The following is a 19,476-nucleotide window of genomic DNA, read 5'->3' as shown; positions in this document are numbered from 1 at the left end:
TCTCCACTTCCCGGGGGCCGCACCCATTTTAATTTGAACTGTCAAAGCCGTGCGTCGAAATCATAAATTTTATTAAGCGCAACCGGGCGGCCATTTTGGAAAGTGACCCTGCTCGCTCCGGGCATCCGCCGTCCCCTAGTTCCGGCTCTCATCTCATCTATTAGCCGGACTGCACGGTTTAATAAAAAAGTTTCGGCGTCGCTTAAGTGGGTCGGACTGGGGCGAGCCAGAGGAGAGCCGGGTCGAGGTTGCGGTTAATATACAAGAATGTACGGAATATATATACCTACTGGTATCTATAGGTGAGTGTGTCTCGCCCCTGCTCTCTTATATTTTTTTGTAAACTTTTTTAACGCCCCCAACCTCGCACCCCTTGGCCGATTTTATGGGCAAGGATGTGGGCTGGCTGGGAGTTGGCCTGCCTTCTAATAGAGTCGTAATAACTTCATCATTATTGACGCATAAAACAAAATTTTTTTATGCTCGCCGAGCCGCTTTCGGCTTTAATGCAATACAACCGACCGAGAAACCAGCCAACAGACAAAATAAATGCCTTTATGTGTGTGTCTCGCTCCCCAACGATTTCTTTTCCATCCGCCACGCCCACTTTTAGGCGGGCGAAGGCGTAGGATGGGCGTAGGGCTGGTAGGCAGGATTTTATGGAATATTTTTGGAGAAAATTTTTATTCCTTTACGCATTTAATGAACTATGATGAGGGTCCCTATCCCAGACACCCAATTCCCCGTAGCCATGGCATCGAAATCAGCACCCTTTTCGATTTTATTGAACTTTTTTTATTAACTTTCGCATCAGTAGCAATTTATTGCCTTTCTTTGCTGCCTTACCAGGGGCTTTCAGGACGTTTTCCGACCCGTCCCAGGATCGTCTGTCTTAATGATAATTTCTTAGCATTTTGCAAACGAAAAGAAGGGGAAAATGTTTTGTAATTGTAGAGAGAATCGCAAGAATGGTTGGGTTTACAATATTTATGCATATTTGTGAAGGAGGAGAACAAAGACAGCACACACACACATCCCAAAATGATGAGGTGTTCTTTATAAATTGCCGGGCGGGAATCCTTTGCAGCTGCCAGGACGAAATGGAATATATGTGTTGTGCAAAACGAAACAAAAACCCACAACAAGGCAAACTTAACTAACTGTGAAATTTCTTATTGTGATTGCGTTTGTCATTGCGTTAGTTTACAACTCTGCACACCTGTACCTCAGCTACTGCACCTGTACAATGAACACCTCTCTCCCACAGACATATGACATGACAGAACTTTCCGTGGCTCCGCTCAAAGACATTGACTGCACATCTCTAAGTTATGAAAATCTGTGCGCGAATTCTCTTAGCTAAAGCGCATTGAACTGTGCAAATTGCAAGCAATTTAATTTTTTCCATCGTTCGCCTTGCTCCGTAAAAATCAGCTAGCAGGGATCCAGTGTGCCCCAGTGTCCTGGAGTCCCGTATCCTGGTTGCATTCTCCATTCGCCGTCCCGCACCTCGCGCACACGTTTCTCACGCAGCTGCCCCGCGGGAGGTTGTGAAAACTTTGCGTAATACCAAAAAGTGCTGGCAGCACATTTCGAGTGCAAACTTTATATTAGAGTTGAAGTGCCACACACACATACACTGAGCGCCTGGCAAGTAAGTAGAAAAGTGGCAAAAGTGCAAGTACGTGGCTTGGCTGGCCCGGGGGCTGTCCACACCCCCGCCCCCAAAAGGCTTCGCCAACAACAACAGCAACTGCAACCCCTCAGAAACGTCTCGCGTTATTTATGAGTTGCGTATGCTATAACGAACTGCAGCACAAGGCGGCAGGGGCAGGCCGCGGAGCAAGGACTTCTGGGGCAGCCGGGACTGCTGGGGCAACTGAAGCTGCAAAAGCTGCTAAGGCAGCGCAGCACAAAAGCGCAGCAGCACAAAGCAATGCGCCAATATGACAACGACAACTGCGAGAAGCTGTTTGGTGAAAAGTCCTGCGTGGACCGGTCCTTGCAATTACAGAGCACAAGTCATCGACTTGCACAAAGTTCAGCCAACTTATGATACTCGACAGCCATTCTCTGCTTCGTCCTCTGAATTTCCAATTTTTCCCACTTTTTTCTCGCTTTGCATACTTTTTTCTCGGTAATTCGAAAATATTGCGAATCTCCCATCCCAAAGCTACATTTCAATCCCAATAAAGAGCTGCTGCAGGTTGCATATTGCCGGTTGCAGGTGGTTGTCGCGGCAACATCATGCAAGCCACTAACCAGTTGGATGAAGTTACCTTGCCTCGACACCTATTTGGCAACAATCACCACTTACCACCCACTCACAGCCTGCCACATGCCAGACCACCCATAACACACAACGCCTGCCCTTTGACACGCAAGGTTGCGTTTGAAAGAAATTAATACACTTTCAGCTATTTTCCCGCCCAGCGTTTTTACCTTATTGCCCTCGCCGTTTGCCATGGTTGAACTTGCCGCTTTCGGTTGCATATGAAAAAAACACTCGAAAAAAAGTTTCCTTAAAAATAAATTAAGAAAAAGAATGACGAGTAAGATTATTAATGGAAAGATATAGATAAGGTCTTCTTAAATTTGAATTTCATTTATAAGTTCCTTATGATTAAAATATTTTAGGATAGTTTCTTCAAGTGCAAGTGCATTTGCCTCCCCCTTTCATTCGTTTGGCATTTGTATGGCCTCTCTGCGACTTATTTTCGAAACGTGCCATTTTAATTGCATAATTTTGGATTTATTTTTTATGCCAATGGCTTTCCCCGCCTGTCAGCTGGCAAAGTCCCCTTGCAAAGTCCTGTCATCACGACGCAGGGAGGAGGGAGAAAACATCCATTAGATTCTTGCCATAATAATGGGGTACGGGCCGGCCAATAAAAATAAAAATGAATTTTCAAATTGTGCGCATTTAATGAGTGCCGCATGTGCGTTTTTAATTAATAACAAAGCACGATGGGTAAGGATTGCTGCCGCAACCTAGTCCTGCATACAGTATATAGTAGCATAGTCACACAGGCATGAGCTGGCAGGAAACTGTATTAGTTTATTAAAATAATTTCCCGGGGCGATGCTGGCATGCAATTGCACTGCCATGCATTTGCAGTGCCCGGCGGAAGCCAAATATTCCGCTAAACCAAAGCCAAGCGAAATGTTCACATTCAATATTGGATTACGGGGACTAATTACGCGTAGAATGAATTTCACAGGCGTTGCGGCCGTTGCCGTAGCATTTCTCGTTCGCACTGGGCTCCTGTAATTTTTAAATCCGTAAAAGGCTGCGAAATCACAACAAATTTAATCATGTTAATATAATTACTAAAAATTAAGCCATAATCAACACAGGCGCGCGGCAGAGTCGAGGGATTCAAAGGCAAACACCTGCCAACAAATGGCAAACGGCAAACAACAAAGAGGGTGTCGGTGCTAAAGGGGGAAGAGTGTGGGGCTTGGGAATGGGAACATAACACCAAAACGACCCAAATTATTTTTAATTCCCCGCAGGATAAGCATAAGCACACACAGCGAGCCGGCTGACTCCAGAGGCCTTGACTTCCTTGCTGTTTCGGTTGCTGTTGCTGCAATTTATCCAAAGCGAGCGTCAAAGCCGCGTGCTGCGAATATTAACGAAATGATTATGGAATTCATAATTACGCACACACGGACACCCACCCACACACTCTCTTATAGAACATGGCCATGTTGGTCCCGTTGTGTATTGTAAAATGCGTCAACACATTTGCCAGCCGGCGGCAACAACGGTCCCAGCGGATCAGAGGTCGTCAGACAATGAGTCTGAGGCATGGCCGACATGGCGCATACGCAATTTCCAGCGCCTTACTTGGCTCCTCAAATATTTGTGGCATATATGTGTAGAGCGTGATTAAATTAAATGTCGGGCAAGTTCGATTCGAGCCAGGCGACACAACTAATTAAAAACGCCCAACGCAAGTACGTGAGCGGGACTACGAGGAGTTGGCTCTGTCGAATTCGATATCGGATTAAGGTCAATGACCCACTGCTGACCAATAACCACAGACGGCGTTAGGAATCTATAGAAAGAATTAATCAGAAAAGTTTTCTGAGATGTTCAGAGCATTTTCCTCAAATGAAAGTTGTCAAAATTAGTCAAACGATAGTCAAGCTGTGAAAATAATTGGTTTTAAATGTTTTCATACTTCTCATCCACTTCATAATTCTTGGTCAATATTTATGTTTAAAAAATACAAATAAATTAGTTTTTTGTTGTATTTATGTTCTTTAATATTATTACTTAAAAAATTTCAATAATATGAAATTACTATTAATTTAAACACAATTGTTAAATATGTATATAATATACAATACAGGTCAAGCCACATAATGCGATTATTGTTCATAGCATTTCTGACTTTGTGGCTCTCTCGGCATTCTGTTCTGTTGTGGATAATTCAATAAATTGCAATTCCATGCGGCTAACTCGCCCCCTGGGTATTTAGATGGCAAATCAAATGCACTTAACTAAACTAAATGTTGCCACAGTCGGTTCAATTTCGGCCAGCCCGGAATGTAGGCAACGATTCGCTCGCAGCATAAATTTCGTTTGAGTGAAAAAGGGAAAAATTTTTTTAGAAAAATACGGAGCAAAGCGATTTTGCTTTTTCGCCCACCTCGCAGCAAAAAGTTTTTTAAGTTAATTGAAATTCGGCCAGGACCCAGGACCGAAAAAGGGTATAAACGAAACACATACCTTGTAAACAGTTGGAAATTGGCAGAGATCCCTCGGTCCAGTATACCAATTCACCCAGAAAAAGGCTTTGGGCTTCAGTTTCCGTATGATCAGAACCATGGGGTCCATGAGGAAAGGATATTTATATCCCTGTGCGTAGGCATCGACTTGTTGAATAGCCCTCGAATATGTTTTGACCAGAAACCCGGGCGGGCGGGTCTAGCTTCCATGGAAAACAGCAAACAGTTTAGTCAGTGCCCGGCAATGTGCTTAAGTCTCATTTATTTTTCATGGCCTGGCCTATAAAAATTGTAATTTCATTACCACCGACAGGCGGTTACGGGAAAGGTGAGCCAGCAGTTTTCAGGTTTTCCGGAGGGGGCGGTAGTCTTGGAAGTAGCAAGTGCAAAAATTGAAACACACTTGAAAAATGAAGGTGGCCGGAAACACACACCCCACACAACATGGGCAAACACGACCCAAAACCACCACCAGTCAGGACCAAAGGTGGCCGAACACTGTCTGCTGGCTGTTGCCTTTTTATGAATTTTTAAAAATGTTGCTGTTTTGGCGGCTGCCGGCGCTGATTTCGCAGTCATGGGCAGCTGGACCCAAATGCCCGGCCACTTGTTAGCTGTTTTACGTTCCCACAATCGGTGTGGAGTGTGTCCGAAGCCGGGAGTGTGTGTGCGGCCAAGGTACTTAACTTAAATGGCATATACACTCCTTCAGCTGGAAGGAGTCCCTCCCTCACCTCCAGCTGGGGCTGGCCAGTCGACATCAATTTAAATTGAATTTTCACTTACCTGCGGTTCGGTCTTGGCTCCTTCTTGGGTTTTGGTATGCAGGCCAGACACCCGGCAATTTACGTCCTGAATTAGTCTAATGTAAAATTTAAAACCCGACTCTGGCATTTCCTTTTCGCTCAGGTTTGTTTTTATATCCTATCTACTGTATATACACATTTTATTGGGCGTGGGCCGGCGCAGAAGGGCAGTCAATCCAAGCTAATTGATTACGCCCGACATTTAATTAGCAGCGAATATTTTTGTAGCATTGCGGCGTGGCTTTTGAGCATATTCATCATGCTTTGATGGGCACTGGTCCGCCCGGTCCCCGGGTGACCTGGGCCCGCTTCAATGTCACCAATTATGCTAATTAGAGGTGCCTTCAACGGAGTTGAAAAGCTCAACAATGCGCACAAAATGTCTCCGGGCGGCGGCAGTGGGTTAAGGGTTGAGGGTTAAGGATGCCGGGCAGGTGGTGGTGGCTATTATTAAACGGAAAATTGACAGGATGCCTCAAAACGAGCCGAGGCTCAAAAAAGGGCTAACTAACTTTGCTGGAAGGGGCGGGTCAATTGACAGCAAAGGCGTAATTATCAAAATATGTAGAAAATGGCTCGGATGCTCCGGACCCGAGTAACCTTCTCGAGAATTGACGAATTAACATAAGAATGGTTACCGAAGTGAACAGCAGCAGCAGCCAGGGCAGGAAGTAATGTGAAAGGATAACGTTTGCAGGATAACGCTGTGGGCGGGCACAAATCCAAATTGGCGCATATCTTAAGCCCTCGGGCGGTAACGAACCTGTTGATGAATCAAACACAAAATTCAAATTTTAGCCCGGCACTGGGCGTGTCCTTGCACACAGTATCTGGCTGCGTCTGCTTAACGCTAGCTGCACTAATTCAATTAAATATTTGTCTTTGTAGTTTTTGTCGAAGGGAATAGACAGCAGGCAGCAGGAAAATATGACGAGGGCACTGTCAGTCAGTCAGCCAGCGTCAGTGAGCCAGACATCTAGTCAGCCCAGTCCTGGAGCCCAGGAATCCAAGACAAAGACAAAGAAAGCCAAGGCTGGCTGACGGCTGCCTGCCTGCCAGCGAGGATAAACAGAAAGCCGTAGCGGGTCTCCGGATTGTCTCCGGGATAATGCAAATATTGTCGAGCAAGGAGCTTTCACTCAAAAAGTGAGAGCATGCCAAGAAGCGGATGCTAGCGGATGGCGGCTGGAAGGAATGAATTTATTGCTTTTGGGAATTTTCCACTTGATGGCATTTAATGCGATTTAGTATTTAAATGAAGCAGCGTTGTAGCTGGAATCTGGAATTGGAGTTGGGCCGTGAGCACGGGCACGGGACGGGACAACAAAGACGATAAACTCATTCGGGCGCATTAAATTAATCTCAGTCGGGGCAGCAACATCGACCAAATCTCATAGTACGGCCTCGATAATACCAACCCGAGAGAATTGGTTTCATTTTCAGGACCAAGTCTAGTTCGCTGATTGCAACGGTCACAGGTGAGTGCAGCGACAGTGACAGGTCAATCTAAAAATCTAAATTCAATCTAAAAACCTAGCCATCCCCTTTTATATTGTAAGTATTTTCCACCCAAAAAAGAGCTTTGTTTTTGCTGTGATTTTTATTATTTTAAAATAGCGTATCATGACAATATATGTTAGTTGAATAAATAAATAAATAATTCGAGTTTCGAAAAAGCTTACATAAATCTAGTCACCAAGCTATGCCGGCTTATGTGCGCATCCTAATTAATTGTGAGAGTATGTATGTATATAATCATTTTCATAAACTGTAACTATTCTATTTGGTTAACAAATAAGCCTAGCTGCCAACTGGCGATTGCATAATTCAATTAAAGCGCCTGCATTAATGCGAATGCAAATAGAAGCAAAATAATTGACTTTCAATAATGTAGACGCCCGGCCTGGCCAGAAAAATAAATATTAAAATTAACTTAAACTCGCTACCCGTCACATGCACGAAAAACTAGACAGAATTATGCACAAATTATGCTAATTGCAAATAATCAAAATATGTGGGGAAACAAAGTATTCCTAATTAAACCACCACCCGGTACAAAATAAATAATTGATATCGATGCATGGTTTTAAAACTAGATTTAGAAACAAAATAAATCGGACGAGGTCGAAAGATTTTTAACTTGGCTGCGTGGTGAAGAGAAAAAACTTTCAAGGAGGCCTATGGCTAATCGGGGCTCTTAAGATTACGCTTTTGTTTTCTTTTTAACATTTGTTCGCTTATTAAGTGGTTCATAGAACTTACTTTTGATATATCATAGATATATGGTTCCTAAAATTACCGCAACACCTTCATGCTGCCCGACACAGGATGCTCGAGAATGGAGAGAACTTGGGGAATCTCACAGAGCTGTTAGCTGAACACTTGGCCAATTTCGCCTCGGACTACTAATGGCGCTCCAGCTCTGTGTGAAAACCCGCAAGAAATTTCCGGGGAGACATCCTGCGCTGATTTAGGCAACAGTTGAATAAAGATGTCGCCGGTAAATCAAAACATACGCATCTGCAGTCGAACGACCGGCTGCAGGATGCGGATTAGACTGCCGCTAGACTGGAATCGGAATTCGAGGGGAGGGGGTAACTTAAAACCTCTGCCCCGGCGAACTTACCTTCGCCTGGAGGACCTGGGTTTGAGCCTTAAGCCTAGAGCCAAACTTAATCGATGCACGAACTTACCTTCGTGCCTAACAAGATGGGTGTTATGTACAAGAACTACTGGAACTACAACTCGCTAGGCCCCAGCGGCTAGTCGAGCGTAGTCGGGAGGACAACAAGGTGGGTCTGGGTCACGGGTTAACAAGGGGGACAACCCTTACAACTAGCAATAAATAGCCCTAAACTAATGATTATCCAAAGGTAAAGGACCGTTATTGGCTGTAGGGATGACAGAACTGGTAGACCAACCTCTGCGATCGCTCCGTCTTCTTCATGATGCCCTTCTTGTAGTACTGCCTGATGGAACGGGACAGCTTGTCGTAGTTCATCGCCGGACGATTCTTGCGCCGACCCCATAGCTTGGCCACTCGCACGGAGTCCTCGATCTTGAAGATTCCCTTGCTGCGATCGATCCAACGAATGGCAGTTCCATTCACCTGCGGGGCGCCCAGCAGTTCCTTAAGGAACTGCCACAGATGGATATGAGATCCACCACTTCCAGTACGTGAACCGTTTGAACGCTTTGTTCCTGGGGTGGGCGTGGTCGTGTTCGTTGCAGTGGCGCTGCTGTTGACAGGAGTGACGGTCACCTCTGGCTCCATTTCATCATCATCTAAGCACAAGAAATCCAAACATTATTATTAATAAGAATGGTTTTTCTTGCAAATTTTCTTTGTTTTCTAACCCACCTTCGCTGTCCTCGTTGTAGTCCATGTCCAAATTGGGAATCCCATAGTTGGTAGGCCAAAGATCAGCCGGGGCGGACTGGTGTGACTGCTGGTTCTGCTGATGCGGCTGATGAGCGGGCTGGTCCGCATAGGCCATCTTCCAAATCTCCAGCTGGGCGTGCAGCGTACTCCCACTCTGGAAATGGAGAAGTGAAAAGAAAAAGCCGAGAGTGAGACATTTCGATTGGGCACAACTTAGCCTAAGCCTTAATCCTGGCCAGATCTCAATCTAGACGGCATATCAATTGGGAATTCTTTGGCTATCCAAGTGCATAAATTATGCGCACCTCGACGAAGCGAGCTGCATTTCCACAACCACAACCGAGTCGAACAGACAGCAGCAACCAGAGACCATGGCGACGACTTACTTTCACCTTGCAATGTCGTTGCTGGTCGTTGGCTCAGTTCGAGTTTTGGTTCGAGTCTCCCCCCAACTCAGCTCTTCCCCAGATACCCGCCAACCCACCGCCCAGTCATCTGAGCTGCTGCTACGGCTACGATGGCTCGTAATCATCCATCCAAGTGCTGCAGTTTCACCAAACAACCTTCACACATTCTTTCACCTTTACAGCCATGACCACGGTTACTAATTTTGTTTCTTTTTCTTCTGTTGCTTTTTTTGTCAGGTTTTCATTTTTTATTTATTTTTTTTTTTCGGTGTTGACTGCTCTCCGATTTCGGTCGCCCGCTCACGTTCGTTGCCTAAGTCTTTTGTTTTGGTTTTTATTTTTCTCCTCTGCGGAGCTGCCATGCTGCCTTGCTGCAGTAGCAACATCGGCTAACAAGCCTAAGCGAATGTAATCATTGATATATTTTTGGCAAAACTCTCGGAGCATGTGCTTCGGATGTGGAGTAGTTTTGGCTGATTGCTGATGGCTGATGCCTGCTCTGCCTAATTGCTGCCAACAGGTTTTTTGAGTTTGTGAGGCTTGAGTCTTAAGTTTTGTATCTTGAGCTTTGAGTTTTAAGTTTTGCGTTTTGCTTTCTGATTTTTTTCAAATTTTTTTTTTTGTATTAATGATTGCTGACTGGGCCCAGAGCATGTAAGCCGCTCTGACTCTGGCTGGCAGCCATGACGTCAACACGCCAGTTACGAAACTTGTTTCGTTTTAGTTTTCGTTTCAATTCGATTCGTTTTGTTTTGCTTTTTGTTATTGTTTTTGTTGTTTTTTTTCCCATTTCCATTTCCATTCCATTTCGCCCCGTACGCGAAATTCAATTCAATCGCATTGATTGGCCTCTCCATATTGGATTTCTGGCGGCGCTCGGCTCTTTGCCTTAGCCATTTGCATTGTATTATTGTTTTATGCGTCGCCGAGTGATCGATTTTGTAATATACCCAACTATTTTGGCACTCGCCCAGTTAAGTCATGCGTTTTGGAGACCACGACCATGCTTTTTGAGTGACTCTTACAGCCTTAACACTTTTAACACTTAATTATTGACTAAATCTGTTTAAGACATTTTTTACGACTGGTTTTTTTCCTTCAAGATTTTTAAATCTTTCTTGTTAAGGAATATGTGAATAATACAGATTTCTCTGATTCAGATAGTAATCGAAAACTATTTAAAAAGTAACGCACATTCCTTACTACTGGCTTTACTACTAATCTGTAATATTTTTTTCATATTCTATTACTTTTTAAGTTCCTTAACTTTTAATTATAACAGAAAACTGTACCTCATCTTAAACTTTTTCAATAACTTGTTAACGATTCTTTTTCAATTTCTATGGTTTCCAAACTTTTTTTTCAAGGCTTATATATTTGCGATGATTAAGTAATAGACTCACCTCAGGCATGCGGCGGACAAATTCCTCTTCGCTGAGTAATGTCAGAGCAGCGCCGTTTTCGCAGAATTGCAATTCCAAGTCGGTCACCGGGGGTAATCCAAACTGAGCCAAGGTGGACCGAAGCCATGCATGAACTTGGGCGGGCGACCAGCCATTTGGATCTGGAATAAAATAGTGATTATAGCAAACCAAAGATAGGAGGTCCTAATTCAAGCTCACCCTGCGATATTTGCAGCTCCGCGCAAATGGCGTCGGCCTCCCGCTTTGCATGCTCCAGGGCCAGTGAGATCACAGGCTCAAAGTCTCCACGCACCTCGGCCAAACCGCCAATGAAGGATTCCAGTGCCAGTGGCTTCAGATTGTGCCGCTTCTGGAAGCTCGTGTCCTCCAGGCACTCGCGGAGCAATTGGTGATCGGGCTTGGTGTCAGTTGGAGGGCTTTGGATATTCTGTTGCTGGAGCAGCGAGTTAAGGTCAATCAGACTCTCAATGTCTGCATCCAGGGGCTCGGATTTTATGTTCTCTCCGCAGGAAGAGCGAGGCGAGGGAGTCTCGCAGTTGGACTCAGGCGGTGAAGGTGGCAGGATGTGCAGCTCCTGCTTGATCTCCAGCGAGGGGGAGGGGCTGCTCAAGCTGTTAAGACTGTCGTAGCTGCCTCCGAATTTTCCAAAACCAAAAGCGGCGAACTCGGACTGCAGGGGACTGGACTGTGGGGAGGGGTAGGCGCTGTGCGGATAGGCGGGCGGAGGTGGTATCAGCTGGTGGGAGGAGGTCCTGTAGGAAGGAGTCTGTTGCTGATGCTGTGACTGCTGTTGTTGCTGCTGCGGGCCGTCCCAGGCGCACTCGACCTTGATCTGGGGGGCGTTGTACTGGAAAACAGTAGTGGGAATGGGGGCAGGAGCGGGATCCTGCGGCAACAGCGATAGGTCGAAGTGATCGGCATAGGACGCGAACTGATCCGGCGGCGTCTGGGCCTGGAACTGAAGTGGTTTCAGCTGCGGGCTGTGCGGCATCTGCAATGGACAAGACGGTAACCAAGAATTTAGTACAAGAATCAGGGTTAGAGTAGAAACTGGGGCCGCTAATTGAAAATCAAAACACCAAAGGCAGGCGCCATCTTGACGGGGTCTCACTAATTATCAGGCCAAAAACAACAAAAACGATCCGATCTTAGCTGCCAAATTGCGGCCACCTGTCTTAATTATCACGCCCATGAAAGTTAATTGTTTTTATATCGCTGCTTCTCTGGTTTTTGGTTGGAATTTGCTTGCGTATTTATTGTATGGCCGCCTTTCTAATTCGTACTCGCACCTACCTGACCAGCAACAATGTATGGAAATTTTTTCGAATGCGACTACAAATTCGGTTTCTGTTTTCGGACTTGGGATCTCTGTTTCTGTTTCGGTTTCTGTTTGTTGTTTGTTGATGAATTCGAGCTTGGATTGTTCTTAACCTTAGATTTCCAGCGGGGCGATGTATGGTGGCGAGATGCGAAGCCGCCGATACAAGAGCAAGTTAGGTACTAAGCCCGATGTGCCATTGATTTTCTCATTTATCAAGCTGCGACTTCGGCTTGTGACGCCACAAAAAAACCCAAAGCCCCCTAGACGAGGGCAGGGCTCTGTCTAAATCCACTCTGTGTGCTTTTTTTTACGAGCTCCAAACAATGACTAGATCAAAATCAAAGCGTTCTCTCTCATACATTTCTGTACCTCATCTCGCAGTTTTTCTGTATTTTCTGTACTTTTTTTTTTTGTTTTCTTCTCTATTTGCAAAGCGTCATAAAAGAAGGCAATGCTAATATAGCCTGAATGCGCTACCAATTTTTAGCTGCGAGAAACTGGTTTTTCATTAAGCAACCCAATGCATCGACAGTGTCGCATGGGGCCTGTATAGCGAAAATGAATATCGATGGGGGCCAAAGGGACAGGGAGCCCATTACTATGCGCTGTGCGCTTATTATTAATAAAACAGCTCATACTGGATTTTCCGACAAGTACTTTCAGTTCTGGCCTCTCTGGGGGCGAGAGGCTGCTGAGTATTATTATTGTTATTGGCTCGGCGACGACGCCATAATTCTAACTAGTCACGATGTTATTACAATTTCCACTCGTATGTTTTAATTGTTCGACAACGGGGCGTATGAGTGATTTCAGTTCGCTTTTCTCGCCTTCCCGCTAATTGCCAGCGCAAACATTTTGCCTCGATTTCGCTAGCGATTACCTTGCGTAATCTGCATATTATTAGAGCGATATCTAAGCGGCCCAAGGGACTTCACCCCAAAATAATGGAAGTCAAGCTTTATGTGTGACCCCTCCCGCCGAAGGACATGATTCAGCAGCTGCAGCCAATGACTCATTCGGAATTGGCCATAAAAAAATGTGATTGCTTGGCAAAAAGTGCATGTTTGTGCAAATTAAGCTGCTACGGGCCTTTTATGGACCATTAAGGGCCAGACAGGCTGTGAATATGTCAACTATACTTGCTATAAACTCCGACTAGTCCCCGACTAACTACTACAGTTTATAAAAATTCTTGTCTATAAAAACTATTTTTCCATTACATTTTACGGCCATTAACCGTCATAAATTGTGGCAGGAGGAAAAGGTCTCACTCGAAGAATAGGTAATTCCTCCAAACAATCTTATCTGTGGGGTAATAAAAGCGGTCAGAATTAGAATTCATCCACAGACTTTGATTTATCGAATGCCCTGAGAAATCCTCGCAGCTGGCGAATTAGATCACTCGGGTTATTCCAGTCTCGCGCTGTGGGTACCTGGATCTCCTACCATTGCCGAACTGAATCATGTTTCGTACTCGTAAATTTTAATTAAATCTCGTTCTACAGAATGCGAGAAAACAAGCTCAGCTCATTTCTGACAGAATCGGAGTTCCCAGTGCAGACAAAAGGCTTTTTTTTCTGGCTCGCTTAGCTGGTAATATTTCATTGGCGTGTCCGACATCGGGCGGCTGTCAATAAACGCTTTTTTGTTGCCGTTTGCCAGCCCAGCCAAGAATCAAATATCGCAGCATTTATGCCATGTCGGCGGCTTATAAATATAGCCACCACACCCGCACCCATCCGCCAATATCGGACGTCACAAATTGGTTGTTTTGTGCCTGTTATCGATCACCAAGCGATTGGTGTCAGAAAAACAATGAGCCCCGGCAGCAATTAGGATTTGGCATGGCTCTTACTGTCAGGTGTTTGGTGTTTGGGCTGTATTTTTAGAAAAACCACAGCGCCATTATAGACACATTTAGCCGGCGGTTCTATTTTTAAAGTTACATTACAAAGGCCCAGAACCGATTGTGAGTGAGGTGTGGGTGAGAGGTCGTTGAAGTGGTTCGGGAGAAAAAGAGTGAAGGGGCTCCACTGCTCGTATGTTTATCTACATTCTGGGCTTTCCACCTGCCCGGAAACAGGATACAACAGCCCAGCAACACTTGCTACGATGGTATCTATTATCTGGAAAAACGATCGCAATGTCCGTGCTGACTAATGCCACTCATTTGAAAATAAAAGTCAAGAATATTCATTTCATATGTAAGCCACAGAGCATCAAAAAGACAAAACTCATTTGCCTGCCACGCACCGCACCACCGAAAAGAATTGAATTCCAATTAAATTATAACAATTTTGAGCTGCCAAAATGCCATAGCTTGGAAGCTGACTCATTTCAAAGAAGCAAATAAATTGAATATGCCAAATTTATTAAAATTCCAGCTAGCTGATAAAAATTCATGTTTCCAATAAAAACAAAGCAGAAGCTGAAGCAGAAGCAGAAGCACAATGAGCAAACAGAAAACCAAATCGAAGCAGCCCAAATAAAATCGAACCAAATAAAACCGACCTGGCCATCACTCCATGTGATGGTGGCGCTGTCGAAATCAGAGACAAAGTTGAAGCCAAGGCAAATATTGTGCCGGACTGTCAAAAGCAGCGAAGCAGCAGTAGATTTGATTTCCCTTTTGGGCCAGTAAATTGAAAAACCCTTACTGGAATTAGCAACAATAATATTTGAGGGAGAGAGTAATAAATTGAAAATATTTGACAGAGGCTGAGCCGCAAAAAAGCAATATAGAAACAAGTTTTATGATTTTTGTGGCTGGTCAACTCAAACAAAATTCATTAGAACAAGTCGAAGCCACAGTCAAGAATGTGGCATATTTATTGGCACGCACACACTGCCATATGTACATATCTGTGTCCGAGTGTGTGTGGTTTTTGCCTAATAATAAAATCAAGTTTACGTTTTAAGAACGACAAAAGCATTATTAAAAGCTGCGATCAGATAGCACTCGAATAGCTGGCAGCTTATTGTCGTACCAGCAGATAATAAATGGAACGAATGAAATGGCCAACGCCTAAGGCCAACTCACGACCGATCTATATAGCAGTACAGCCATGTAGCTATATAGCCATATATCCATATAGCCGCACTTAACAAGATCTTACACGGGGCGCGGCCCAAATAGACAAAGGAAACCTTGGCTTCCAGAACCACAGACAGCAAAAAGAACAGAAACAGAAAAGATTCAGTATCGGAATCGGAATCAGAATCAGATACAGATTCAGACAAAAGGTTGCGAGTGAAGGGTACATACTATATAGCCGTATGCTGTTGCAACTGCAGCTTTGAAGGCCTTGGGTAGTGACACGGCCTGAAGTTGAGTTATGGCCAGGTGATATTTAAATTAATTTATATGTATCTTTGAACTAAATAAACAAACTATGCTAATGCCGCACAGACTTAACCTCAGGTGTTCGCTGGCTGTTTGAGTCGCTGGCTCCGACTGGCGACAATTGTCAGGTAATCTGTTCTAATCGCATTATGGCAATGGAGCTGGCAAAAGCCACGAATAGTAGTAACTGAAACCCAGCACCACCTCCCAGCTCCCTCTTCACCGCTCCTTTCCGTCAATTTTCTGGTCGCAAATTGTTTGTTTAATGAATGTTCGCTTTATTCGCGCGCTTAGGGACTGGATACTATACATACATGTATATATTCAGATGTATGTAGTGGGTATGTGGGATGGGGGCTAAGGGGTTATGGCCACGTTGAAGTGCGCTGTCAACAGCATAAGCACACTCGCAGATACACAGATACAGAGACGTAGATAGAGATACACTGGCAAATCCCCCAACCCGACTCTATCCACGTACAATCTACGAGCACTTGGATGCGTGGGTTAAGCTGTCAAAGAGACAAGACTTATTTCTGCTTATTTTTACATCGCCAGTCCTACCGTCCTCCTGTCCTCCTGTCCGCCCCCTGCCTTCTGTTTGTGTCTGTTGTTTTACTCATTATTCTGCAGCGGTGCTAGTGTGTATCTGTATCTGTATCTGTTGCTCTTAGTCGCTTCGTGACGGGGCAATTCTGTGTGCAGTTCTTGCCGTTTCTTCGCTTTAGTCTGGGTATTTGCATTGCATTTAATTGCCGACATTTCATGCTAGATAAATGGCTCCCAGCAAGGTTAATAAATATCTCGAATCACACTCACACACAGCCAGCGCCTTTTCAAATAGGTGCAACATTTCAATTATGCTACATTCTTTTGCCCCAACTCCCATGCCCCCATGGCTTAATGTATGCGCAATATCGGGATGCTGAAAGCCAACTGTATCGTTCTAGAATGTTCCGGCATATTGAGGCTTTTGTGGTCATAGAAACACCACGTCCAGTCTATTAATTAACACTTTGAAGTTAATCGGAATGAGAAATAATAGGTTTTCATATTTGCAAAATATCAAAGTGATATATTTATTTGCAAATCATTATGCGAAATGTTTACTATATAATTAATAATCCACAAAGGACAAGGAACGTAAGGAATTTATACAAATAGTTTCTCATTGTGCAACTACTACTACTCAATATGCCACACAATAACCTGGCTGAGAACTATTCGGACACTTTTCCGACAGACAACCTGAGTGGCACTTGCAACCTGCCTGGGACCCACACCCTAACCTTTAATGGCTCAAATGGCAAGGAATGCGCTTTTGTCTGGGCACTGAGCCCTGACAAACCTATGTATATAATCCCCATCCCAATTCCATTCCAAGACCCTCCCGCTACTCCTGGCTGATGCTCATTATGCGCTGCACGCAGTGACAATTATTCTGTAGGTAAGACGTTGCAAAGCCAACTCATTTCAATTTGCATAAAAGCCAGGCGACAGATCGAAGTACAGAGCTGCCGTGGCAGCAGTACTCGAGCTCTTGCTGGCACTGCTTCTTGCCACAACAATGGGCTTGTGGGTAGCCACACCCAAAAAGGTGATTATTATTGTATAATCGGTTTGATTGATAACCCATCCAGCATTAGATATGTGTATCTTAAGCCGTAGGGCTTAAGTCAGGCGGGCGAGGAAATTCTGAAATGAACCAACTTCATGGCGAATCGAAGAAAGGCTTGGCGCTGGGAGGAAAAGAAGACCCGACAAGTTGAAGTATTTATGTCATGTCGAGTTTTCCTCCGCAGTCTTCCAAGACTCGGCTTAGTGGGGCTCAGCTGCGAAAGCGGCAGCAAATGCGCTTGCATTTATAATTGTTGGTAGTAGTATTTATTTTATTATGTCCATAACTATAATGAGACATGAGTGGGGCTTCAACTTGTTCGAGAGATTGGAAAAGCAACAAGCGTCGGGCTGCCACGAAGAAGCTGCAACGACGTGCAAAATCGCGGCAAAGACACATTTCCATCAAATCAATCAAAAATGGTAAATACAAGTTTTTTTTCTGTATTTTCTTTTATTGCAAAAACGTCAAAGACTTGGAGCTTAAGTAGGTCCAACAAAAAGTATCTCTACTGCCGGGCTACCGGGCTATGAGGCTATGAGGCTGTGCTGTGCTTCTGCCAATGTTGTATCTGTTAGATTGGAATGCACTTTCCGAGTGAAATGCCAGGCCGACATGGCAGCTCTTACTATTTGCGCCACTGTTTGTTGTCATGCCATAGTTGACAATCATTTAGAATCACTTCTTGCAAAATGAAAGCATCTTTTGAAAGTTGCTAGCTCTCTAGTTGCTGCTGGGAGATGGGAGCTGGGAGCTGGCTTTTGCTACTCTTGTTGCTGTAGCTGCTACTGTTTTTGTTATTGTAATTAAAGCGAAATGCCATAAGACAAATGCGAATGCGAAAATGTAACTGGCAAGTGTTACTGGCACTGCTTTGCTGCCTTGAACTAACTGCTCTGCCTGCCAGCGACTCTCACCCAGTGACACGCATTCGCATTCGCATTGGCACTTGCAAGATACATATGTTCGCATTCGCGAGATACATCTGCCACCTACACGAGGCTCTGGGCTAATTAAAAGCCGCATCCGTCGAACTGCGCATAATGTTCGAGTGGCAAACAGGGCCACCAGATACAGATATATTCGACGACTGATAACAGGCAGTGGGGGGTCGAAAGGTTATCAGCCCGCTGCCAGCATCTTTGCCTGTAGTTTATTTATTTTTACTTTTAGCTACAGATACTGTATCTGCTATTGAGAAGGTGTGTTTTTTTTTTTCAACTTACCTCACTGCTCGGCATGTACAGCATTTTCTCATACTCCATTTCTTGGCTCTTGTCTCGTTAATAACTCCTGGGATATGAATAAATATATGGATGATTTACTTCTCAGGCTGGTAGCTGGCGCTGTAGCTCTAGCTGTATCTGTATCTTTTCACAGGTCGCTCGTGGCTGGCGTGTGCATGCAAAAATCTAAAAATCAACCTCGCCTGCGAAAGTATCTCTCGGGCTGTCGTCGGCTGTCTCGTTCTGGCTCGCGGAGCGCCGCTCTCTCCTTCTCTGTCTGGCTCTTTCACTTGTTGCTGTTTTGGTTTTTGGCTTTTCGAAATGTTAAACTAGATTCACTCAAAAGTGGTCGTTGCTTTTGTTATATCGGCTGTCTAAATTGTTTTTCACTGCCTTTGTGTGGTTCATAATGAGTTTCGTCGATTTTTGATATTTATTGATAGTCTTTAATGTTTCTCGACTGATTTAAACACTGGTAGCTACTAGATAGTTGTCTGTTGCATTCGCTGGATCACTGAATGTCTGGATGATCACTGCATTTCGTTACTAAATTTTCCACTGGCAAGCTTGTTGCTCTCTCTTTCACTCGGCTGTCTTTGTCTCTGTCTCTGGGGCGGTCTATGGTCCGCTGTCAGCAACCGTTCGCAAAGTCTTCACGCTCAATTCTGTGAGCGGTGTGTGCCACGATCGCTCCGCTTACCTCATGCTTTCGGATCTGGTGGAGCTTTTGAGCCGCCAAACTGGTTCGCAGCCAATCTTGAGCCAAGCTTTTGGCCCCCTGTCTCCGGTCGACCCCCTCAAGCTTTTTCCACGGCACTATCGATGGCAACAAAAGTCCATCAATTTCGCGATGAAATTTATTGTTTCACATAAAGTGGCACGGGCAGAAACTGTCACTGCAACAGTGATTGAATCGACCACACCCACAGCCCGCAGCCCCCACAACTCGGCCAGATTCTGACAGTAAGGCGGTCAGAAAAAAACAAAAAAACACCGTGTCTGGCTAACCAACACAACCCGTCAGCTACGAGATACAAGATACGAGTGCATACAGCTGTCAGTAGTGTGTGTGTGTGTTTGAAATGGCTCCAGCGTACTGCTGCACGTCAACTGCATTATCATTTCCGCTTCCGTTCCACAAGACGCAAAGACGCCGGAACAGGGACCGACACACACACTCTCGCACACAAAGCCACGAATCGGTAAAAG

General features: G+C 44.8%; 1 protein-coding gene across 2 annotated transcripts; it reads right to left on the bottom strand.

Annotated features, from left to right (window-relative positions):
- Positions 1 to 7,160: 7,160 nt before the first annotated feature.
- Positions 7,161 to 18,929, bottom strand: Ets98B (DNA-binding protein Ets98B). Of its 2 annotated transcripts, none has more exons than XM_017231341.3 (5): positions 18,268 to 18,929; positions 10,958 to 11,750; positions 10,739 to 10,899; positions 8,908 to 9,082; positions 7,161 to 8,831 (listed from the first exon to the last, which is right to left on the bottom strand). In XM_017231341.3, exons 1-5 carry the CDS (start codon positions 18,304 to 18,306, stop codon positions 8,431 to 8,433), a joined length of 1,569 nt encoding a protein of 522 aa, XP_017086830.2. In that variant the 5' UTR covers positions 18,307 to 18,929; the 3' UTR covers positions 7,161 to 8,430. The 2 variants fall into 2 exon arrangements, with proteins under 2 accessions (XP_017086830.2, XP_043067954.1); XM_043212019.2 differs by lacking the exon at positions 18,268 to 18,929 and adding an exon at positions 12,053 to 12,401.
- Positions 18,930 to 19,476: the final 547 nt, after the last annotated feature.

The sequence above is a fragment of the Drosophila bipectinata genome, chromosome 3R (genome assembly GCF_030179905.1).
Source record: "Drosophila bipectinata strain 14024-0381.07 chromosome 3R, DbipHiC1v2, whole genome shotgun sequence".
NCBI lineage: Eukaryota > Metazoa > Arthropoda > Insecta > Diptera > Drosophilidae > Drosophila > Drosophila bipectinata.
The sequence above is the reverse complement of the archived record's forward strand: the minus strand, read 5'-3'. Positions and strand labels throughout refer to the sequence as shown.

What these genes read in the sequence shown, in the direction of transcription:
- Ets98B (XM_017231341.3), bottom strand. Translation starts at nt 18,306, where the DNA reads ATGGAGTATGAGAAAATGCTGTACATGCCGAGCAGTGAG. An exon ending in GGAGCTGCAAATATCGCAGG is followed by an intron (nt 10,900 to 10,957) that starts GTGAGCTTGAAT and finishes ATTTTATTCCAG; the next exon opens with ATCCAAATGGCTGGTCGCCC. An exon ending in TTGTCCGCCGCATGCCTGAG is followed by an intron (nt 9,083 to 10,738) that starts GTGAGTCTATTA and finishes CTCCATTTCCAG; the next exon opens with AGTGGGAGTACGCTGCACGC.